The 26,247-nt window shown below is 39.5% G+C and overlaps 1 protein-coding gene across 2 annotated transcripts in view; it reads left to right on the forward strand.

Annotated features, from left to right (window-relative positions):
- Positions 1-4,566: 4,566 nt before the first annotated feature.
- arhgap36 (Rho GTPase activating protein 36) overlaps positions 4,567-26,247 on the forward strand; it is a 102,826-nt gene continuing 81,145 nt past the window's right edge. The window contains exon 1 of one of the 2 annotated variants that reach the window (XM_061710730.1): positions 4,567-4,836. In XM_061710730.1, coding sequence (XP_061566714.1) covers positions 4,798-4,836 — 39 coding nt within the window. In that variant the 5' untranslated portion in view covers positions 4,567-4,797. Of the gene's footprint in view, positions 4,837-5,278; positions 5,556-26,247 lie in introns of those variants that run through there. The other variant, XM_061710731.1, reaches the window with a different exon arrangement.

A 26,247-nucleotide genomic window follows, 5' to 3' on the forward strand; every position in this document is an offset into this window, starting at 1 on the left:
CGACCATGTGATTAAACTCTGCTTCAAGACAACGCAGCAACCCAATAGAGTTTAAATAAATACAGTGTTTCCTGCATTTAATTGGACTTTTATTACTTTGCAGGCAATATGAACCCAAGAAAAGTATTGCTATTTCTTGTCATCTTGATTCTGTGTGTTTAAATACTTCAATTTATGCATTTGAGGCCAGCAACACGATAAAATAAATAATCATCCTATTTCAAACAAGTGATGTGAACAAAAGCAGAACTTTGCTTAGTAACAAAGTTTGGAAAATGTGAACATTGGGGGTTGGGAACGATCCACATATGTCCTCATCAATCACAAGGGCTGGCTTTGGGATAACTTGAGTTTGGGAAAACACCTAAAACTCAGCAGTTCAAAAGAAGAAGCCTTGAAGGCATCAGCATCTCTGGACTCAGATGCATCTGGCATGGACCATCAAACAGTGGAAATAAGAAGAAAATCTCTCTCTCTCTCTCTCTCTCTCTCTCTCTCTCTCTCTCTCTCTCTCTCTCTCTCTCTCTCTCTATATATATATATATATATATATATATATATATATATATATATATATATATATATATATATATATATAAAATTGGCACTATGCTTCAGGTCAAGGGTGAAAAAGACCCTTCAGGCTGTTATTGCCAATAGGCAGGCTCTGTGTCGATACATCATTTCATCAGTCCTCAGCAAAGGTCATTTGCACTTCTGCAAAGGTGGAATTCAAGTGGAAGAGTACGCTGAGATTTAACAGCAACATATGCTGCCTTCAAGACCACGTCTTTCTGTGGAGGCTCATCCATGTTTCAATATGACAATGCAGAACCACATTCTCCTCACATACCAACCTGACCTGGCTGCAGTGCTGACTTCTCCTCAGGAGACATCAAGTGTAAGAATCATGTCAGATAAAGTCATCATAATTAAATCAGTGACCTGACAAATGCAAATGAATGTATGTGTTTTTAGATGGACCAACAAGGCATCAGCAGTATCCCCTCTATCCCACACACGCTCTGTGTGAGTCACTTATTTTTCTGTGGGTTATTAGTGCCCTCGAGTGAGTGAACACTGTCATTGCAGTCAGGACTGAGCTAGAAAACGGCCATGGCAATTGATCTCAAGTGCTTAATAAGATAGCAACTAGGCCTATTTTCTTGATTTTGTTCATTTCTAAGTTTAAGCTTTATCAGCTTTTGTCATTAAATGTGTTATAAACAGGCACTAAAGTCACACATGAATCCCTGACCCACCTGTTTCTGGTGTGGGTTGGAAGGGGTCTTCAACTTTAAGTTAGCAGCCTGGCCAAATGCACATATTAGCCAACAAAACTGCTGTGTTTAATCATTTTAATATGTTTCAGTCTCGAGCGTATATTTGGACATCTAGCGAATTATTCCTCACCATTTTACCATTTCAAATCCTTTGTTGCATGACATTTGAAGAACACTTAAAAATGTAATGCACTTTTAAATGTTCATAAAGGAATATACAACACAAACACAAAGACATCACCTAAAAAAGAATAAAATCTCCTCAAAGGCAAACATAATGCAACATTATCAGGCCTTATAAGCAGGCGCCCATGAAGACACGAGAGAGGATGCTTTCTTAATGTTACCGTGTTAAACTTGTACTACTCTTACAGCTGGAATCCTGATCCACTGAATAGTCCCGATCCACTGCAGACCTTGCTTCTGTTTGTAAAAACATCTACTCTGGTCTGATGTGGACGGACAAAACTTAAAGCATTCGGAAACCATCGTTGCACAGAATCCCCTGATGATTTGCTCTTATGGGTCAGCGCATGTCGTCCCTCGGTTCACCAAACCTGTGTCATGTGACTGTAACTGGAATGTGACACACAGATGCGACAAGGATGTGTCCTGCTGACAGTGTTGTCCTTGGTGTCACCCTTTACAGAGCCAAAGTCTGCATTTTGGTCCTGTTGTGATGATTATTGTAGCAATACTTCAGCCTTTATGCTAGGTGCTCCTCTACAGTTACATATCTCCACTATCCTGACCTGCAGAGTGGTGGCATTTTTGAACAGCAGCAAACTTGGCAGTTGTGCATCAGTTTTCAAGTTAGCATCTTAAAGTGAACGGAGGGGTTCATTTAAATAGACTTTGCAGAAGGGTCAATATCAGCACAAAAGTCCTTAAGATTGTTTGCCTAAGTATCTCTGATATCCAGAGGTGTCAAGTAACAAAGTACAAATACTTCGTTACCTTACTTAAGTAGAAATTTTGGTTATCTATACTTCACTGGAGTAATTATTTTTCAGACGACTTTTTACTTCTACTCCTTACATTTTCACACAATTATCTGTACTTTTTACTCCTTACATTTTAACAGCCTCGTTACTGTATTTCATTTCGGCCTTAAAAAAAAAAACTATCCAGTTAAATCAGAGTGAATTTGGTTGTGTTTGTGGCACAGATGTTCTTGTCCAGTTTTGTTCTTACATCCGTTCCCTCAGATTCCTGCAACTAAACTTGGATGTACATTCCAATAAAGGTTAGGATAAATGATAACATGCCTCTGAAGTATGTTTTTGCACCATTACAATACTTATATTCAACTAGTCATCATATCTCCTGCTCTCTGAAACACATGTTAATGCTCAATAGTACACATATATGGTTCTTTAATATATTTGCATTATACTAAGATGCATTCATTTTCAATGGCTTTTGTCCTTAATGGCTTTTCCCCCTTACATTACTTTTACTTTTATACTTTAAGTAGTTTTGAAACCAGTACTTTTATACTTTTACTTGAGTAAAAAACTTGAGTTGATACTTCAACTTCTACAGGAGTATTTTAAACTCTAGTATCTATACTCTATACCGAATGTGAATACTTTTGACACCTCTGCTGATATCGCTACTTCAATAATACTGAAACTAACTGGGGGTTTTTTAATGACGCTTTTAAATTAAAATGTCCCACTGTTGACGTTGTCTTAGTTTAGAAATGATCCGAGTCATCTAACTGATGAGTCAAAAACCAGCAGTGTGGTGCTGAGTCAGCGGTTATTACTGCAGCTAAAGGATTATTCTAATCTTAATATCATATCTAAAATAACAATATGATGAATTTCAAAAGTTCATTCAAAAGCATAAAAAAGCTAAATCTGCAAATGATTTTAGATTTTTAGTATTCTTCTTTCTCCTTAAATCAAGAAACAATTATCAATACAAGTTATCAATCATTTTTGGAGATTTTTTTTAAAGAGCGAAAGAAGAAAATCCGAAAACCGATCATGTGTGTGATGTGGCTCAAACCTGGACCCTTCCCTTCGCCGGTTCACCTGCACTCAGCTCTGATCCAGTGGAGGTGGCTGCTTTAAACCCGACAGCCATGCTTCCACTTTTACTGTAACAAGTCTCCATCTGATGGCGGTTTCTTCCTGCTTGGAGTGGGTTCTCCACCCTCACTGCTGCCTGCCAGCCGGTGCATGCTCCACATGAGGAATCGAATAAAACAATCGATCCATTCTGTTGGTTTCCCTCGCCAAGCAACTCCTTGGTGAATTGGCGCGATATGAGTGCAATTCTAATGCGATTAATGTTATCAGATTAGATTGGACTTTATTTTATTGGATTTGGTTTGAACTTGTTTACCGTCTCTGTAAAGTGCCCAGAGAGGACTTTTGATGTGAATCAGCACTTAATGAATAAACGTCGCTGAACTGCAAGCTTTGGGAACCGTGTCTTATTATGAAATTGAAGTATCTCTCTGGCTAATGTATGTAATTGAAGGTGTGTGTGTGTGTGTGTGCGTTTGTGTGTGTGTGCGTGTGTGTGCGTGTGCGTGTGCGCGTGTGCGTGTGCGTGTGTGTGTGTGTGTGTGTGTTTACTTGGTTTAATAATAGAGCTCGCATGTCGTGTCATGTCATGTTTTACCCACGACATTTACCACGACACTTCAGCGTAAAATTGAAATTTACTGAAATTACCGTCAGTAAATTATCTGGACCTCTCATCTCCTAAATGTAGACCTTAGACGGGACTTCATGAAGATCGACATGAAAGTAAAGGCAAACACACACACACAAGTTCGTCAGGGCCAAACTACCAAGCACCATTCTTCCTGTTTCTGACAGCCGAGCGCATGCCACGCTGCTATCTGTCACACACACGCAGACAAATTGCAGCCAGCACAGGAAGACCTGATAGCAATCTGAAATCAACACAGCAAGAGATGGAGGACAGCAGTAACGCCCTCAGATGCTCTGCTAATTAATCACCGATTTCCCCACGAGTTAAGCATTAAAAAGAAAAACATAGAGTCATGGTTACCGTGAATGTCAAGTACTGAGAAAAGGGAAAGAGTGATGCTGGAGAGGAAGGAGGATGGGCCTGCGCGGCAAAGCAAGGGGTGGAAAGAGAAATAGAGAGATAAAATTACACTGGAAGAATAGAAAAAGTGAAGGAAGTGGAACCATTAAAAAAAAAAAGGGAGGGACGTTGGACCGAAGTCATGTGGGGAGGAGGAGGAGGAGGAGGAGGACAGAGGGGGAGGGGGTGTGGTGAGACGTCAAGTGCAGGAGGAAGAGTAGAAGAGAGAAAGCTGCAACAATATTGGAAAAGAGACCATAAAGAAGAGAGCGACTCACAGAAGAGGATTTTATTTTTATTTTTGGAATACCTGCACCTGACAGCCCCCACCCTCCTCACACACACACTCACGCACACACACACACTCACACACACACACCCTCAAACACTTACTCACGCTCCTGGATGGACGGACGGCATTCCCACCTCCAGCTGTGCACATATGAAACTGACCCGAGCAGACATGCACTTCTACTACGTGGTAGGTACCAAACCAGTGCCAGCTTTGCATGTTTGTTTACTGTTGCCATGCAACACCTCTGTCTCCATTTCTGTCAGATTATGTCAAATCTGCTGACAGGCTGTGAATGAGTCTCTGGAATAATGTGAGGGCAACATGTATTACGCTTGTTTGCTTTTTTAAAGAAGATTCCTCTTTTCCTGGAACCCCTGTGGCGTTTGACTTCCAACATCTGGATCAGTATTTTAGAGGTGGAACTTAAAAAAACGATGCAAGGCTCAGACGGCTATTTCATCACCTTTATCAAGTATTATCAAGCAGTCTTTGCCCTCACTGCTCTGTCATTAAATTATTTCCCAGAAACCCCTGTGACACTTGCATTTGTCCATTTAGTTCCACGTGGTAGCGCTCTGATAAAAGTTTGGCAAAGTGACCCCCCCCCCTTTCCACGTGGTTATAGCAGCCGCTGAGGACTGATTGTTCTTGATGTGGTGCCATTCAGGAAATCAGACTTTATGAACTGCAGAGTGAGATTTATGCAAATAACTTTCACTCGTTCTGGAAGGTTTTAATGATTTTCTTCCACATTTATTGAGAAGCTAAAGATCCTCTTCCCATCTTTACTTTAAAGACTCAAAAACTTTTATTTGTACTGCTTTTTTATCAAATCAAATCACCAAGTGACTTCACCAAGCTCCATCCCATCGTTTCCTGGAATGTGTTGGAGACCTGTGAGGCAGGTATGGATCTTTAACTAAATAAATGTAGTTGATGAGACAAAGCATGAAGGGGGTAACAGTTAAAGTGCATGTAACATGTATATTTTAATACCCTTTTCATGACCTTTTCTTCTTGATATTCCTTCTGCTTTTTTCCTGTTTCGGGTTTATATAAAAAAGTCACAGTGCCGGGTGTTGAAACCCGTGACACGTCTCTCTTCTTCTTTACAAACGCCACGGGCCACAAAACACACTCAGAATAAAATAAAGGAAAAGAGTTTTCGATGTTATTTGGTCTCTCAGGTACTTTTTAATGTGTTATTATAAGTGCAATGTTTTATTCATGAAGTAAACTAAATAAAATCAAACATACTCCTACTGCGTATGATCTGTTTATCTGTCTAAACTGCTGATAAGAAAACCTTGCATCCACCCAGCCTGTTACATCTCCATTTCAATTGGGCTGACTTAAGTTTGCATAACAAACGGCACCGTTTTTTTCTTCTTCTTATCAAATGGAAACTTAGTGGCGGCAGGACACAATCAGATTCGAAATCAGTTCATAGCTGCATTTATCACCGACATGTACGTTAATGATTCAGATAACTAATGAAAGAAAAAGATGACTTTGACTTTTACCCGGTGTTGCACAATGTTCCAGTGACTTTGAGCCCAGCGTTTCAGGTTGAGCTGACTGCGTCTCTTCATTGAGCAACAGCTGTGTTGTGTCTCTGTGTTTTTGGGGAGAAAATAAAAGTGGGGAAATGCAATCCCCAACTGTTCTGACAGAGAATCCCCGCCTGTACTAATGTGGCTATAAAAGTGCAGGTAACAATTTCATGCTATTAAAAGTGTCAAAGAGTGTTAGGTGAGTAGATATTGCAGATGTTTGGGAGCCCTCTGAGGTAGCATGCCTGCTAAAATGCTGGAAATGTGTTACTTTATATACACTTAGATTTGTGCAAATACACTGCAGATATAGAAAGGTATTAATGCTATATCTGTGCACTCACTAATAGAGTGGATGCAAGAGCTTTAACACAATATTGTATGAAAAATCTCTATTTTTCATAGACTCCTGTGATCCAAGGGAGAAGCAGGGATGCATGGATGGATGGATGCATGCATGGGTGGAGAGATGGTGTTTCGGATGAGTCTTGACTTGAGCTGTCTTATCTGCAGCAGTCATGATGTTAAATAACAATCCAGAAAAACAGTAGCTACCAAAGTGTTCTGAAGTATGCAAGAAACTAAGTTCATGCTGCTTTATTTTAACATTGATTGCTTCAGTGAAGATTCATGGAGTGTGTGCTTGCAAGTGCAATGATGCAATCAGGTCTTTAAGACTGAGGGACGTTGCCATCTGTTCTGGAGATTCACTCGGCTTGGCTGCAACTTCCAAAACCCAGTCCAGCTAAATCTCAATTTAATGGCACATATTTAGCCCTCGGTGGCTGCTTCTCCTTCCCTTCAGCCGTCACCAGACAGCTGCAGCCCTTTTCTATCAAACCACATCTGTCCATCATCTCTGGTTTCCTCCATGGCATCCGTCCCCTCTCCACCAACTCCGTCACACTTTCTCGCAGCTTGTAGGGCTCAATCATATTTCAAGCTTGTCTTTTTGATTTGTGAATTTGCCACTGGCATGTTCATGGCTCCATGAAGTGGCTGGATCCCGTTAAATATGCAGGATTTTAGCCGCCATGAGCTGTGGATTTGTCCTCCTCTCCATGAGGAGAATGTGTGTTGCTCCTGTTGACGTGGTGAGTTGATGAGTCTGGTAATAAACCTTTTTTTTGCTTGTTAAAAGTAACTGAGGTTTTTCAGATGCTGCTTTTTATTTTTCTTCTGTAGTTTTACTTATTTTTTGTCTTGATTTTCTTAAGAAGAGATGTGTGGATTGCGTGACGTAACAATGATCTTTATCTAGCTCTCTTCTCTTGAATGCTTGAGCTGCCCTCTGCAGGGTAATGTTTGTTCAAACTTTGATATTTATATCCTCAAAGTTTTTCCCAGATTGTCAAAAGACTGGGAGGAGAATTAGTCCAGTAACTTTGGAGTCCAATGTGGACCCAGTAGACATCTTCAAGCCTATGAAAAAATGCATTGCATATCTTCAAACATGGCTATATCATATCTTTATACATTTATTTCAAGATGTTTAATCCCCGTTGCCAAATGCATTTGCATAATGTTGATGGCTCTTTCTACATAAAAGGGGTTCGTACTTTTAAAACCTACAACCCCAATTCCAATGAAGTTGGAATGCTATGTAAAATGTTAATAAAAACAGAAATCTCATAAACCCATGTGCTATTCCCAAGTGAACATAAACAACAATTCAAGTGGTGACACTGAAACATTTTACCGGTTCATGGAAAATATTAGCTCATTTTGAATGTAATGGCAGCAACACATCTCAAAAAAAGTTGCAACAGGATTATGTTTACCACTGTGTAGCATTCCCTCGTCTTTCAACAACTGCCTGTAAACATCAGGGGAGTCAGAAGATGCTGTTGCTGGTGTTTGAGGAGGCGAAAGTTGTCCCAGTCTGAAGCAGGATCGTTGCTGCTCAACAGACCTGGCTCTTTATTGCTAGGTTTTTTGTTTCATGATGGTCCAGACAGGCCAGTTCAGCAGCCGTCTCTTCTCCTGTGGAGCCATGCTGTTGTGATGATTGCAATGTGGTTTAGCAATGTCTTGCTGAAATATGCAAGGCCTTCTCTGAAAGAGACATCTGAATTGGAGCATGTGAAATGGAGCATGTGTAAAACCTCCAGATGTGTAAGTTGTCTACACCATAGGCATGATACCATCAGAGATGGTATCATGCCTATGGTGTAAAGACTTTTGAGCTAAGTGCTGACAACAAACTGGATATTCCCTCTAATCTGTAGTCTAAGTGACACACTATCATGTCTCTTTTTATTGCGGCGCTACCTGAAGATCAAAAGCATCAATTTTTTGACATTTACCTTGTCTCATGCGCACAGAGATTCCTCCTGATTCTCTGATTCGGTTGATCTTTAAAGTCTTCACAATTTTAAGTTAAGGAAAATTTTCTATTTCAACCACTTTATCACAAATTGGTGAACCTCTGCCCATCTTTACATCTGTTTCTTTTATACCCAGTCCCATTACTGTTACTAATTAATCTAATTGGTCATCAAATGCTCATCCAGTTGTTTTGTATTTTTGCCAATTACTTTTCTAGCCTTTTGCTGCTCCTGTTCCAATTTTTTTGAGATGTATTGCTTACAGGAGATCAAAATGAGATCATATTTTTTATGAAAACCATCTTGATTGATCTTAATTTAAAATGTTCTAAACTTGGTCAGAGCAGTGTGTATATGGATGTAACGGCCACTGTAATAGACTTTGAGGAACTGCACTTTATATATACTATGTTATCTCTTGCTGCATTTATTTTTTGCTTATTTTCTTGTTAACTATTTTGTGGCGTATTCCCTTTGTCCCAGCCAAATTTCCCCTTAGGTAGACAAATAAAACTAGAATTAAATTGAACTGAAATGAAACATTTAAATGTTTTAGTTTAAATTTTGTTGTTTTTTTTCTTTTGATAACCTGAGGTGGAAAAAAGAAACCCTGACAGATCAGCACGGCCAGGGTTGCTATTAGAGAACGGACTCCCTAACTTGTGTTTTTTTAAGGACACATGTACGTATGTATAAACCAGCATCAGTCAGCAACGCGCCACCCTGTGCTGTAAAGCGGTGCCTTTATTCCTTATTAGTCTTATTAGTCATATATGGGAATGTGGGAGAATTGGGTCAATTTTTGGAATTGACCCAATTCAAAACCAAAACAGCCAAAACAGCTTGTTCGAACTCCACATAACTGCATTGATATAACCATATCTTAAAGGAGCATTAGGCTCCTTTTAAGAAAATAGACTCATTAGCGCCACCCTTCGCCACGACGGCCGTCGGGGGTACTGCAGCCAACAGCGAAGCCGGCACGGGAGAACAGGGAGAACGTGCATGCAGCGTCATTTGACGTCACATCCGCAGGACAGCGCGGGAAATTCCGGTTCACCATTGCAGCACATTTTGCAGCACACAGCCTGTTCAAGGCAACGGAGAGATACGCTAGAGGGCTCATTCGTTTTGGTTTGGAACGCTTCATCTGACATTATTACTAGAAAACTTAAAACGTATACGAATGTTTTTCATAAATCCTGCCTCAATCTTGCCTCATGCTCCTTTAAAGCAGCACAATGTAACTTTCAGCTTTTCTGAGTTTGGCGGCATCTTTTGGACAAAAGCGGTAGTGTTTTACCAGAAAGAACACTACGTTTCCCATGAGCACCAGCGCGTACTGCCGGAAAACTCCTGTCCCGTCGCGTGCATTTGTTTTGAGAGAAGACGGGATGCTTTTCTGTTTCACCAAGTGAACAGACGGAACGCAAAAAAAAAAGATGTTAAACTGCTGGAAAGGAACTGGAATTTACCGGGATACCTTAAACAAGGAAGCCAGGGAGCGGTATATGGAGAAAATAATGATTATTAACGGTCTGGATCCATATGAAATCCCTACTAAAGAATGGAGCTCCTCGTCGGAGCTGCACTCTTTATAAGGGATTTACTGCCGCAGTTCTGCAGAACCCACGTCTTACTACCTTGTTTAGGAGTGTTTGGCAGCTGCTTTGGTAAATGTTTGACTCGCCATGTGTTTCAATAAATTAGTATAATAGTACAACATACAGTACATGTTTTGTATTACTCTTACTTTTCTTTTCTTTTTTTTTGACTGCTATATTGCTTTTGAATGCTATATATATATACGAATGGGGAAGGAGGGGGAAGTGACGTATGCTGTAAAGCAGTCAAAGCCGTAAAAATGTGTAGTTTTTTAGTGTGGCAGGGTTCCTACCATGCTCCTCAAAGTTACATAGTGCCAGTGAAGGCGATACAGACCCCTCAGACCATGACAGAGGTTCATTAAACCTGTTGGAAGTTGATGTACCATCACAATGACTCTGGAAATATGATATTAAGGTGGAAAAGTTACATAGTGCCGCTGTAAGGTCAGAGGATTTTATCCTAAAATATCAGGGATTTTTTCTTTATTTTTTTTTCTACCAACTACAGCTTGGAAGTAGACAATCTAACAACCAAAGACTACGATTTAAAAAAGTGTAACAGTTTAATGGTTGGAGCTTTAAAGACAGCACTACTTGGCAGTTGCATCATGTAGCTTGTTGGCAGAAGTTTGGATTCCCAAGGAGTTGCATCAAGGAGATTTGGTGTCAACAAGGAGTGTTGAGACCAAAGAGTAAATGCAGATACATTTGGCAAACTACAGTTCTAAAAATGTGGGTCTTGTGTGTGTCAGAGAGACCAGGAACAGACAGACTAGAACAGATAGTGACCTCCAGAGAGTTACTGATGTTAGCCAATGGATGCTTACATTGATTTACTGCAACATTTCCCATCGGGTACTCAACTATAACATCACCAGAGGAGAATTTTGAAGTATGAAATGAGAACCCATAACAAGGCCAAAAGCCAGCTGATCGATTTGTAATCACATGACACGCTTTAGTCTAAAAGCACCGAGATGTTGTGATGTTTAATGGTGCCAGACATGTCAGCACATGAAAGAGAGAGTAAATCAGGAAATCTGGATTAGACAAGAAGATTACGGAGTTGAGTCGCAGCATCAGTCAAGTTTGATCTCATTCCCATGTCGGTGTCAGTTCCTTGTTTTCACACAGATGTCCTGGTAACCTGATGGCGATGAAGACATTGAATAGATTCAACGACTAAACCCCTATCTGCTATCAACCTCACCAAACTGCATCTTCAACATACCTCACGGAAATCCATCAAATCTATGAGAAGATGACCCTCCTGTTCAATAAACGTCACATGTGCTCTTGGGCCGCCGCAAGGGGTGTGCGAACCGTGCGACCGCACAGGGGCCTCGCGCCCCAAGGGGCCTCGCGCTATGGGCCGTTTTTGAAAAAAAAAAAAAAAAAAATTGAATTTTTTTTTTTTTTGTTTGTTTTTTTTCCTTTTTTCCCTTATAAATATCAACAGTCACGTTCCATTACAGACCTAAATGTGTACTAGTCTGTGCATATCAATAAATATATGTGCAATGATGCGCGTGTCTGTTGTTCAATACAACTGCGTCAGACCAAGCGCAGACACAAGCTGCTCTGATCCAGACGGGTGGAGTTGGAACAAACTGTCACACAATGTCGAGAGAACGAGACAGATTCAGGAAATTTCCATCAGGGGATGAAAAAAGAAAAAAACTAAAGAAAATGGAAGAGTTTAATGCCTCTCTGAAAGGCTTGTTTGATAAATTTGTTACAAAAATCACCGATCCGACCGGGTCTCAAGCAGCCGTGGGGCGCCGCGTCGAGGCAAGCCAAATGATGATGAGGCAGGGGAAGGTATCCAGTATTTTGCTAATTGGAGAGTTAAAATTGCGCATATAGACACCCGATCCGACGCGAAAAACCCAAAAACTTTGCGCGCGTGAGCGTAGCGAGCCCGCGAGGGCCACCCCCCGGCCATTTCGCACAGGGCCTCACAAATCTCCCAGACGGCTCTGGGTGTTGTTGCAGAAGAGTCAGGGAAGTCCCATGTCCTCACCCAGGCAGGAAAGCTGGCTCAGTTTAGACAGGGAAACTATGGATTGGGTGCACCCTTCACAGAAACAATCTTATGCTTCCATGGAGCTGGATCAGTACTTGATGAAAAAATAGGCAACCTTTGGAAGCTGAGGCCAAAAGCTCTCCTAATTTGCATCCAAACATGATAGTAACAACTGGACGGAGCTGCCTCTGAAAACAATCGTTTTTTACACTTCTTCTACACGTTCAAAAGTAAAAATTATTTTAATATTGTATAATTAACATGAATTGCCATTTTGATGCAAACACATGGTCCTGTTGTAACTCGAAACTACTTCAGTTGAAGAAGCCATATCCAAGATGGAGCAACATCTGGAGAGTGATGCAGCTGCATCTTGTGGATTCATGTTAACATGCCTTTACATCTTATTTTTTAACCAAAATATCCAAAAAAATCAACTCAGTGAATATAATTTTTCTTTTTTTAAAGAGTTAAACAGGCTCCATCTTCATTGATGGTACGGGTTAGGAAAGTACAGTGCTGTCAGTCACCTCGTGCCGTTTTGTTCTAGCCTGAGCAGGGTTTTTCCAGGTACTTCAGATGCTCTCACAAATTCAAAACAAACATATGAGGTTGATTTGAAACTGCATACAAGGGAATGTGAGCATGAATGGTTTTCTCTGTGATGAACCATGCCCTTATTCAGGGTGGAGATGATGCTGGACCCGATCCAACCCACGCCGGTGTGAAGAACAGAGCGATGTCTTGGCTGTGGTGAAATAACTGGTTGTGTTTCTCTGCCTCTGTCTTTGGTCCAATCCCTTTGAAATCCAAGATCCAACGGCAGCCTTGTTGAGCCCAGACAAACACGTCTAGTAAGAGATGTTGTCCAGCTTTCGTGACCTCCCCATTAGAAAAAATCACCCAAAGCAGCTCTGGACTCCTGTAGCTGCTGACTCTTGTGACAACTGCATATTACAACACACGCTTCACCAAAATCTAATTTAATGAAGTCTTTTACTGGATAAATTAATTTCTAAGAAAACAAAAAAGCCTTGTTTCACTAAATTAGGAAACTATTTTAGACAATTTTGCTAGTTTAAAGAATTCCAGTCAATAACTGTTTCTTACGCCATTAGCAGAGGTATTTTTGCTTAAAATTAAGTTATTTTGTCTCGAGTTAGGAATATTAGGCTTATTTCTAGGGGGGGGTTGTTTTTGCAGTGTTTCTTCCATAGTTTATCATCATTAAAACAAAATATTAGAAGAAAAGAAAAAAAGGAACTGATCAGTGGTCTTTTTTCCACTTGTAATTTCAAAAATGTAAAACATTATCACAAGACGTTATAATATAGTTTGTAAGTCAGCTAGTAGAGTTAAATTAAAAGTAGTAATATAAACACAACAGCAGTGCTCTTGCTAATAAATGACTTGGGCACGCTAAAGTTCTGTGTGAAGTATAACAATAATCCACGATCCGGTGCACGAGAGGGGAATAGCGTACGTGCGCGGTGACTTCCTCGTCTGCGGCTGCCTACTAATACATGCCACATGTCGCCAGAGGAAAATCTATGCGGACGAGGAGAAGATGGGCCAGCAGCCTGCAGCAATGAAAGCTGAGGAGGAACATGGTGGTGTGCCATGATCAGTAACCATGTATCTGCTTTCTGACCGAGGCTGCAGGGCCACGTGTCAGTGATGGAAGAAATCCATGTCCCACAGCCTTCGTCCTCTCTCTGCGCTGCCTCAACTCTGAACCGCAGATCAAAAGTACACCAGGTTCTTGTTTGCACCAACACGGGGTCAGAAAGTGAAGATTTCAGTAACTGTAGCAGGTAGGGTTGCCACCCGTCCCGTAAAATACGGAATTGTCCTTTATTTGAGAAAAAAATGTTGCGTCCCGTATTGAACTAATACGGGACGCGATTTGTACCGTATTTTCATTAACTTTTACACCATATTCTAGTTGAATTATTGAAATAAGTTAACTTTTACACCATATTCTAGTTGAATTATTGAAATAAATTAACTTTTACACCATATTCTAGTTGAATTATTGAAATAAATTAACTTTTACACCATATTCTAGTAGAATTATTGAAATAAATTAACTTTTACACCATATTCTAGTAGAATTATTGAAATAAATTAACTTTTACACCATATTCTAGTTGAATTATTGAAATAAGTTAACTTTTACACCATATTCTAGTTGAATTATTGAAATAAGTTAACTTTTACACCATATTCTAGTTGAATTATTGAAATAAATTAACTTTTACACCATATTCTTCACCTGTAGCTATATTATACATCTGGGCTGATGTGGACATACTTAGCATAGGAGGCTATTTCAGTTACTAGTATGGTTGTCTGTCTGTACAGTCATGACAGTTCAATGCTATTAAAGCACTTTAAACTTTAAATCAAAGCATTTTGTTTTTTCATATAAAATAAACTTTTTATGCAGTTTAGAAGTTTTGGGGCTTTTTTTTTTTGGCTCCTGCGCTGCTGAAATCAGGGCGTCCCTTATTTCTATTTCTGAAAGGTGGCAACCCTAGTAGCAGGTATGTCTGACAAGACTATACACTCACTTTAAAGAGTTATTAAACGGTGAAGAGTTATTAAAAGTCATGGCTGTGGGTAGGGATGGTCTCTTGCAGTTTTGCTGTTTTGTTTTTAACCTGATTTGTTAAATCACTTTGTTGTAAAAAGGAAGTAGAGTGTTGTCCATTCTCCAGCTCCATGGACACCAAAACAGTCCCCAGCAGACAGCGTATGGGTTGTATGTCCAGTCCAGTCTGCTTTGGAGGGGTATCTGTAGTCCAGAACCACCTCTACTTCTCCTCCGAGGATGGGAGAGTGTATTTCTGGAGAGAATCCAACAAGGCCTTGACAGTCACTACATTGAGCCAGCCAATGGCTGTAGCTAAGCTCGACTGTTTATTTGGACTTTGTCTCAATGTACGTGCACCCAAGTGGAAGCCATTTACTGACTGAAGTGTGCCAGCCTCTCCCCGGAGATATTTATGCTTTTAGCTTGTTAGCATTGGCCTGTTGAGTCACCAATCAAAACAACAGATAAATCTCTGCTACAGCAGCAGTGGTTAACTGGAACAATGGTAAAGCCCTCTATATCCTGTGTTCCTGATTTTTTTTCCCTCTTCTCTGGTTTAGCTTCTTCTGTTACTTCTGGGCTAGAGCTCTGAGCAGAAACTGCAGGAAACATGCAGTGTGTAGACCGGTTGAAAGTTTACATGGACTTACAATGTCATTGTATTATGAGAATGAGAAGTTTTAGTCTGATTTCAGTTAGCTATCTAAGGTGTTTTTTTGTTTTTACAAATATGTTGGTGTGCCCTGGTGGGCACCAGATTACATTTGATCACTTTTCAGTGCATTTTAAAATGATAATTTCAGCCGGACCAAAGCACTCCAGTTTCTTTCTTAGGGTAATGTGAACGAGCTGAACGTGTCTGCTGTTACAACACATTCTTTCTTCTTCTTTTCATGCTGGTTTGTGGTTTCTTCGATGCCACATCTGAAGAAACGGGCCTAAAGCTGAGAGTCATGCTTACAGAAACGTATCATCCTGGGGGGGGGGGGGGACCGACACTCACACGGACCCCGAAAAGTCAGAAGGGACTCAAGCATGAGCCCCCTTAGCTGCTCGTTTTTCTTCCTTTGCTTCACCGTACTCAGTGGTGGACAGTAACAGAGTAAATTTACTTGAGTACTGTACTTAAGTACATATCCAGAGGATTTGTACTTTACTTGAGTATTAGATTTCTTTGGTACTTATTACTCTTACTTGAATACATTTCCAAGACAAATGTTTTTACTTTTACTCAAGTAAATTTCTAGGAAGGCTGAAAAGTACTCGTTACTTTCAGGTCTGCTCTTTTTTCTTCTTCCCTAAAATCCTATTGGACACAAGCTGTTTTTGTCAAAGGAGGAGACCTATCACAGTGCACGCTCTCCACTGGGATGTACGTAAAGCGGAAATACGTCAAGCCTCCTCAAAACGATACCGCCAAAGTAGCCTGCGTTTGTCAAGACAGAGTCAAGACAGAGCCGCAACAATTAATTTAGAAAAAATATAGTAATTTACTGATGTGGAAAATAAGAAATTTACTCTTACTCTTACTCTTACTTTTACTTAAAGTAAATTTAAAAGCATTTACTTTTGGATACTTAAGTACCTTTAAAAGCAAGTACTTTTCTACTCTCACTCGAGTAATATTTTGACTGAGCTACTTTTACTTGTAACGGAGTAAATTTTGACCAGTAGTATTTGTACTCTTACTCAAGTACTGGGGTCCAGTACTCTGTCCACCTCTGACCGTACTGCACCATAATATATCAAAAGTATTTATTTTACCATCTGAATTAAAGGTACTAAAGGTCAAGCAGTAAAGGTACCTGCATATCCAAAAGTGATGCTGTATGAAACGTCCTGTATATTGAAACCTGATTCAGCGGGCTCTTTCCCAAGTGTCAGTGTGTGATGATCTAAAAAAAGAAGGGGCTGTTTTGAAGGTTGGAATTGATCAAAACTTAAATTAAATAAGGAGCTGATCAAATTTCACATCGTTACAAGAAACAGAGAAAGACTCCAAAACATTTTTGATTGAATTTTACAAACTTTTGTAATGAGTCAACACCAAAGGAACTTGTCATGTTGTTTCTGTAATTGAATCAACTTGCCGCTGCCTCAGACTTGCAGATTCATGCCGTGTGTCCCCAGCGTCTTTTAAAAAACTTTGTGAAGTTCTAAATGCAAAGAAAACACCTTACATGTGGGTTTATTTCTGTTGTTATTTCTTCTCAGAGCACAAATGTTTGGTTTACTTTATTACTTTACTACATTAATTACAACTGGAATGAATTGGATTATAAACGGATTATGAGTCATTTGATTTAATTGGAACACAATTGGATTATAGGTGGACTGAGGTGGACTGTATTTAATTGGACTGCACAGGATCTGTTTATGACTTTTGTCGTGAACTGGCTGTGAACTTTATTGAAAGTTTGCAAGTTTTTGTTAACCTGTTATACTTGTTAATCATGAGCTCTTGTGAAATGACTGCGAGCTTGTGTTTTAATCCCATGCACGTTTGCAGCAGCGGTTTGTGGCGCGTGTCTTTATAAACAGTCCGTAATCTCTGATCAGACTTCTTGCAGTTACATAACCGGACTAAGATAGACCACTTCCAGCTGCAGGCTCCGTCCTCACTAATTATCATGTTGCTGTTGGCTCTTAATGAGGAGTTTAAGATGATTTACTTTGCAAAATCCGCTTCTTTACACAGCGTTACGCAAACATTTTGCATATTATTTAAGGTTGGTTACTTTGTGGATGTTATAAAGAAATCACCTTTTATTTTTTTTAAACAACATCTGGTTTTGCTTTTAAATTAAACTGGATTCTCTTTGTCAACCAATACCAAACTGTATCCTTTATGGACTAAAATCTATCATAAGGATTTATTACTGCAGATTGTATTGTCTACATAATCTAAACCAAGTTTTCTTGAGCATATAAAGTATGTGTGCGAGTGATTTCTGTGCCATGTCAAGGGAGCTGTGTATCTGGATGGGCTGTTGAACCCTTCACATGTGGTTTTCTTTCCACTTCTTGTTTACTCAGAACAGCTTCCCGGCATGCGGGGCGTTTTTGTTGTAACTCTTCAGGTTTGTCGGTTACGCCGTTTAAATCAACACATATTACAGATCGTCTCATTTTACCAGTTGAATATTTTTGATTTAGTGGGAGTTTAACCAATGTGGTCTAACTGTTTTTTTTCACAACGGTAAAGCAAAAAAGTGCCTCTTTGGCTGAATATCTTTGACTTCGTTTTTGCACCTTTTGCAGACTCAAGTTGGAACACCTTTATATGGAAGTTACTGTCGTTTTTCTTTGTAAAAAACAACATTAAATCTCAGCCAGTTTGGACAGAGCTCATAAGTTAGTTTCCTCTCCTCGGGTCTCTCCAGAGATGCTCTGGTGGTTTCAGCTCCAGGAAGCAGTTGGGTCACTCCAGGACTTTCACTGAGATTTCCTAAAGCAATCCCAGGCCCCTTGGAAAAGGTTTTTCAAATGCTTTCCATTTCACTGATCTAGCAGCCAATGCCATCAAAAATAACCCCCACAGGATGATGCTACTGCTACCATCGCTGTGTTTGACTGCAGGAATGGTGTTAATAGTGACGCTCAGTGAGGTCTTTTTTTTTTTCTCATCACACAATTCGCTTGCAGTCGTGTCCAAATAATTTAGTCTCCAATAAGATTAAAGCAGCTTTACTTCTCACGGTCTCAGAATTGTTCAAATGCCTTGTGGCAAGCTGTCATGTATCTCATGACAGCTCACTGAGAGCTCAGCAGCCCTGGGCTGCTGCTCTCATCTTAGCGCTTCTGCAAACTTCTTTCTTTCTAACTTTATTTCAAAGATGAATGAATGAATAAGATGAATATTTTGGAGCTGTGTGGCATGATTTATATAATCTTAGTTAAAAATGATTTAAAATATTTCTGGTTTTGTTCTACACAAGAATAGTTTGTAAGTAAAGCTGTAAAGAAACAAAAAACTCAATCCTTTATATTATTTGTCAGATAAAAAAGAAAAAAAAGGAAAATGCATGCTGCCCATCTTTTAGGGGGTGTTTTTTTATGGGTTTTTTGTGAAATCTATAAACTGTAAATTGTTAGTATCTTTTAAGAAACCTCGTCTTTAATCCATTGGGACATGTGCAGAGTCTGAACTCACAAACTAGAACTTAAAGCATTAGTGAATAAAACCAACTTGGCTGCAGTTGTGTACTTCAGTTGAGAGGTAGACGTGTATTTATTTTTTCATGCAGAGCTGGAAGTTGTTAATACGCAACTGAAGAGGTGCTGCTCACTGTTTTGCCCCCGTAAAAACAATGGATAACATCTGCGGAGCGTTGTCTAACATTAACGTATGTTTGTGGACACATAACACGGCCCCTCAGTTAAAGTCAGCAATAAAACCACATTTGTGCAGATGTGTACGTGTGTCCGCGTGCGCAGTGGGAGAGCTGTTTTTGAATTATGACAGGAAAAACCACAGGATTCCCTCTTCTTAACCATCCGTCTCTGTTTCAATCTGAATGGAAAAGCAGGGAAGAAAAACACTGGACGCGTACAAGAGGCTCTTCCAGTTTCTTTTTCATCTGGTCTATATTTGTTTGAGCATCGGTTGACGTTAATCAGATATTCCCATCTTTAAACATAAAACCTACTTTGGTTACATTCTTTACGGTGTATCTGCCAGTCTTCCTCCGTCAGCCCGGCACGCACATCGTGATGGATCTTCAGGTGGTCAGCCGCAAACTCCAGCAGCAGGCTGATTTACTGACTTCTGGAGGATCACTTTGCACAACGGTTCACGCTGTCAGGTGTTCTCCGACACCCTGACAGGCCGACAGGAGTTTAGTCACTTTGCATGACTGGTTGCAATCCTCAGTATGAGAGCCTGAGAATGATGAGCACTTCGTTAAACAGCCATGAAACCCAGAGCTGCATGGGGGGTTTATGCATGGCTTTACGGTTGTAGACTGTACCATTGATGCTAAAACACTACAGCTGTCCAAATAAACTCAAATACACGCAGAGACACTTGACTGCAACATTTTAAAAGGGGAAGGCTCATCCACAAACTTCATGTTTGTGTTTAACATTTATAAACCTTTCTTTGAATGTTAATGTGTTTCTATTCACCATGAAAATTATGCATATTGCTTGTAATATTTGACTATTTCATCGAAGACCATTGTCTTGTTGCATGACTCAGTTTCAGCCAACAGATTGCTCCATTTTTTTGTTCTAGATTGTTATTTATACAGAGGATTTATAAACCCAATGGCTTCAGGGAACAAAACAAGCTCACATTATGCTTCCACCTCTGTTATGCATCTAGCTAAGAAATCTTGACATAGCAGGGACACAAATTGCACAAGGGCTGTACATTGGTGACTCTTTGGATCAGCATTAGGACGGCATCTCTGTGTAGCAACATCTCAGGATTACACCATCTGTTGCTAACAAGCACTTTAATCCCTCTGCCGTACTCAAACCACTCTCTCTGCATTATATGTCTGCATATTTATTCTAGTGATGTCCAATCCAGCTGTTTTAGGGGATCAGAGTCTGTTCATATCACTTACAACTTGGAGTCTGATCTGATGAGTCCTTACGGATCCCTCAACTCTGTGTAAACATGCAGAAATCCTGACGATGAAACAGGAGTTTATTGTCTTATGAAGGGATTTGTGGGGTTTTTCTTTATTTCTAAATACAACTATTACAATTTTTTTCCCAAATCCTTAATCTTGGATTTTGTAGAGCTGCCACAAATATCCTGAATTGGACAAACTTTTTTCCTGATTGATTGCGGTCTGATCTAGTTCATCACCAAAGGCTGTGATAACTCAAATTTTTGAAGAAGAAAAGTTGTTTCATCAACTTTTAACATAAAATTTCCTGCAGCGAGACCTAAGACCAACATCTATCCCAACAGCTGATGTTACTATGCAGGATATCAAATAGTCTTCAAGTTTCTTTGTTTCACTAATGAGTTAAAACATGCAGATGTTCAGAAAAAAACATCTTTTCTCTCTCCGTTACATAGCATAAACATGAAGCAACTTCCCAAAAATGACTTCAAACACTCTCTTGCCAGGGTTTATTCATTGTTGGAGACAGTTTCCTTGGAGATTCAATTTGGCATTCAAAGTGAATAATATCTACACAAAAACCTGCTTCTTAATGCGACCTAGCGGCAGAAAACATCTCAGAGATTTGTGGGGGAGAGCAGGAGTTCGCCGAGGGATAAAGATTCACCAGATGTAACAAATGTTTATGGCAGGTGACGTGAATAAAAACGTATCGAAGAAAGGAAAAGCAAGAATGGAAGCAGCAAAAGAAATATCCTGTTACCGTTATGACATCACACAGTCAGTATGGAAGAGACAAGATGCCTCATCTGAGAGGCTTGAAAGCCTCAGTTGGCATGTTGTACATTTCCTGTATTTTCCCTGCAGAGGGTCCCCACCCATTGTTCCCCCGTTGCCCACATCTCAACGTGCCTGTGAGCCTGAAATGAGTTGTTGGGTTAAAATGTGGGAGGAAAGCATTCATCGCCGCAACTTCTGACCTTTACTAGGGAAGATAAATGTATAGAGCGCTCCTGCTCATAAAGGGCCCTCATAAAAATAGACACTTGACGTGAAACTGCAAACGTATCCTGTACTTAGGTTTGGTTGTGACATATTCCTCCACCTCTTTCTATTGTTGACTTTCTCTGTTATTTACACGGCAGTTTCACAGATTTAGTGCTTCATAGGTACTGAAAGAAAACCTAAATTAAAGGTTTTGACAAAATATAAATTTGCTGGCAATCTGACATTCTGACAGAGGGATTTGTTCATATTTCATTTATAGCCTGATTTAAAAAAAATACCTGATGTTTTCCTTGCTGTTTTAATTTGTGTTGATTTATTGAACAAGAAATCCCCTAAAAACATTTGGCTCTAAACAAGAATTATGAACCGGGCTTTGGACAATGATTGAATTTCTCTCCTAGAAATGCATGACATTTCTGCTTTTAGATATGAAACATATGTGTGGGCTCAAGGCGAGTAGACGTGGTGCTGAAATGACGTTGGTTGCCGCGTTGGAATTCAACCGTGGCCTCTTATATCACATCTTTGTAGTCCGGTTACACATTAACCGTTTCTGAATTCATCCCTTGATTGTCTGTGTCAACGTCGTCGTAGACGCTCTCAGCAAAGTCTAAACAAAGCACGGGTATTGCATTTCCACAGTTAATTGAATCTGAGGTTTTAATTCAAGTAAACTGCTTTTAAGTAAAGCTGTTTTTAATCATAGTGACTGGATGTGAAAAATATCCAACTTGGACGGATAGTTATGTTGATTTTAGCCGTGATTTTGATAACAGTTAAGCATAAGATGGATAAACAAATGGAAACTTCACATGTTGGGATTTATAGGTGTACACTATATCAAAGAGTAAACGTTATACGAGCTGAAGGTGTGTGCTTGTCCTTTGACCCTTAGAATGTCATCAACTCTCAGTTACATTAGAAGTTTAGATTTATGTTCTACTTCAAAGTAAAAGCACACTGATTTACAGCTTGCAATGGTCATAATAACTCTTTTTTTCCCCTGGAGATGATTGCAAACTAACAGGATTCAGAGGAACGCTTCACGTCGCGAGTGGATTTTTGTCACAATGCAGACTGAATTAAAGAAGAACAAGACCAACAACTTGTGCGAGCACGGAGCGAGCAAATGCTGCCAGACAGAAACAAAATGTTTTGCGAGTGCACTTTAATGCTTCACTGCGTCTCTGCAAACAGCAAACTTATGTCATGCAGCGGCAAAAGCAGATGCTGATTACATCATAGCGGTATTTCCTCTGCCTTCTGTGGGAGGTGGGAGGGGGGTCCCGGGCGAATCAGTGTCTCTCTTGAGATGAGGGCAAACAAACGCACCGTTGATTAATGGCTTGGTTACATGTCAAAGAGGGCCCAGCTCTAAATGTTGCCAGATTTCCACGTTAATGCTTTAAGCAGACTCACTCTCCCTATTTCAGAGTACGTTCTCCAAGACATCCAGTATTGACTGAGGGTTGTTTTCTGACCGTTCAGTGACCGTTTTGAGGAAGATATCACATTTGATTAGCAGCATTCAACTGTAAGAAAAAGGAAAAATAAATCAGCAAATCTGTGCTGAGGAATGCCAGCATGCAAGGCTGGCATGGACTTTGTTTATTATCTAATAATGATAAAATGACATGTGACCTTCTGGGGATGAATTGGGTGCCTGTGCTCCTCTCAGATTTCTAATCTAACATCTCAGAATGATTTTATCAGCGGGTTCAGAATATTTAATTATGTTCTGTAGGATAGTTTACAGGGGTTGTTTTCTTCTTTTTTTTGTAACTGAGATCTTGCCAGGTTTACCGAGGGAGTCCTGCACTTTTACAGTCTGAGTTTGAGTTTCTACCTCTTTCTCCGTTATTGAAGTTTGAGTTTGAGTGAAATAACTTGTGTGATTTAAAAAAAAAAGATAAACTTTGTTTGTAGAAGGAAAGTTCAAGGTCAATGTGTAATGTGAAGCCAAAAAAGTTGACTCTCTCACTAGGGCTGGGCGATATAGACCTCAAATCAATATCACGATAAATTGGGCAGTTTTACCTCGATAACGATAAATGCATGATTGCGTGAGTCTCACACTAAACAGCCCTGTTATGTCAGCCGCTTCTTCGTTTGAACCATCAGACATTTTCTTGGGTTTGACCTTCTTGTTCACACTGGATGGGTGGAGTCACAGGAAGACATTTCTTTTCTTTCATCAAAACACAGAATTGACAGACATGGGAAAATTGATGTTGGTCATCGCAGAGAATGTCGGTAATGGTAAATTTTCGGTTTATCGCCCAGGCCTACCTCACACCCCTCGTCCATTACATGGCGTCAGTTGCAAATCAAAACCCCAACTCTGATAATCAAAACACAAAATCTGAGAATCAAAACAGAGGATATATATATATCTTATATAATATATAATCACAGGTAGAGTAGTAACGAGTTACATTTACTCCGTTACATTTACTTGAGTAAGTTTTGGGAAATGTTGTACTTTTAGGAGTAGTTTTGAATCACTATACTTTTTACTTTTACTTGAGTAGATTTGTGAAGGAGAAACTGTTCCTCTTACTCCGCTACATTAGGCTACGTTGAGCTGTTACTTTTCTTTTATCCCTTTTATCCACGTACGCGTCAATCTCATGGAATCACTGAGTGATTCTTTGGGAAAAATGTTTGTTTTTGCATGTTTTGTCACATTTACACAGACTCAAACACACACAGAGTTTCTATGAGTTCATGGGCTTGTTCTAGTTCTGCCTGGTTAAAAAAGAAAAGTACAAAGGCTTGAAATTTTGTGCTACTTGTGCTTAATTTATTTTTTTATTCTGTTATTATTTTATTATTTATTAAAGTACTTCAATTTACTTTAAGATTATTTTAATTTAAGCTATTTTTTATGTTTTATTAATTTTAATTAATTTTATTATTTTATTGATTTAATTTGCCTGAAGATAATTATTTTGTACTTTTGTCTGTTTGAATGGTTGTGTTAAAAAAATAAATCAGACGTTACTCAACAGTTACTCAGTACTTGAGTAGTTTTTTCACCAAGTACTTTTTTACTTTTACTCAAGTAATTATTTGGATGACTACTTTTTACTTCTACTTGAGTCATATTATTCTGAAGTAACAATACTTTTACTTGAGTACAATTTTTGGCTACTCTATTCACCTCTGTATATAATATAAGAGTGCAATCATTTGTCTCACCATCACTTTTAAAACCATCTCTGTTTCAGAACCGTAGCAGGTGAGGCACAGTCGAGATCAATACATTTGACACTGAAATGACAACAGTCACTTGATTTACTCTACCATCAAAAATGTTCAGTGAAACAAAAATCAGCAGCGGGTTACTTACCGATCTAAATCTGCCGGTTAAGTAGGCTCACAAACCGTTTGACTTTGAGTCATCATGTTGTACTGAAGCTGCTATGTTGCTCGCTACCGCCACACATGGCAGGAACTGGTAGTACAAGACCGGAGAGGCCGACGCTAGTTATTTAGTACGCTCGCTAGGTAGAAATCTCAGCAGCCAAATACATAGTCCTCATTTACGTGACATGACGGCCATGATGATGGGTCTTAGATAAATGTGTGGATTTTTGAGGTGATTATCAAAACTAACTTTCAGAATTACTGGATCATCTCAGTTGTTTTGGGGCAATAATAGGAAATGTGTCAGGCAACCAGCGGTGCATCTGGTGACAGAGAGTCACAAAAACAGCTGACAAGCTATGTATTTATCTATTACAATATCAATGATATTGTTTCTTAACACTAAACCAAGCAACTTTTTTTTTATTGACCTCTTGACAAATCAGTGAAAGGCGAATAATTAACTGTTGGCCTTGAACATGACAAATAAATGTATTGCTAATATGTTTTACAGCATCATTATCCACTGTGGCTTAAGTTGTGTAAGCAGCATCTTTCTTAAAACTAAGGGTGCTCCAATTAGTTGTGCACCGATCCATATCAATGCAGCACAACTAATCGTATTGACTAATTTGATAAGTTGCCACTAAAAAAAAGCTAATTTTTTTTTGCATTTAGGAAGGGAGATTACATCTTATCTTATCTTAGAGTTGACAAATAAAACCCACCAACTCTTCATAATAATTCCTATTTTGTTGAGATGGCACACCAATGAATCAGATAACAGAAGTAACAGATCGTAACAGAAGCCATCTCAATGGAAAACCAATCCACAACGGTCCAATCAAAGACAACCCCCATTCATCAGTCCACATGTTATCCGTTCCTGTTTTCTCCTGGGTTGCGGGGGTCGGCTGGAGTCTATGCCAGTGGAGAGGCGGGGATACAACCTTGACAGATCACCAGTCCGGTGACAGTTCAATTACACTCCAGTTATATCCAAATCATTTAAATACAGTCAATCAAATTAATCCTGTCCAGATTCTAAATTCATGTGATGTCAGTATCACGGGTTTGGAGGATAGGACCCAGGAGGCAGGAGTTCCAAAAATAGTGATTTATTAATTTAAACAAAATCAAAAGCACTGCTGAGCAGGATTCACAAACCAGAACATGAACAGGATACAAATCCAAAGAAACCTGACGTGACACATGAAAAGAAGGAAACAGTACGGACCAACAGGGAGATAGGGAAAGACAAGACCAGATATAAACAGAAGGGTTGATGAGACACAGGTGCAGACAAGCAGGTCACATGGGAAACAAAGGAAGTCAAGACATTTCTTAAAAAAAGACACAGGTTTCAAAATAAAACAGGAACTAAATAACTGTGACAGTCAGTCAACAAAACCAGACTACACTGAACTGTCACTTTAGCAGTTTTAAATATGTTCTCTCATATCATCTATCATCTCTCAGTCAATAAAAAATGTGCATTAGAGAGCAGTAAAACTTTTCAGTGATCAAGA

This window comes from Cololabis saira, chromosome 20 (genome assembly GCF_033807715.1).
Source record: "Cololabis saira isolate AMF1-May2022 chromosome 20, fColSai1.1, whole genome shotgun sequence".
NCBI classification, from domain to species: Eukaryota; Metazoa; Chordata; class Actinopteri; order Beloniformes; family Belonidae; genus Cololabis; species Cololabis saira.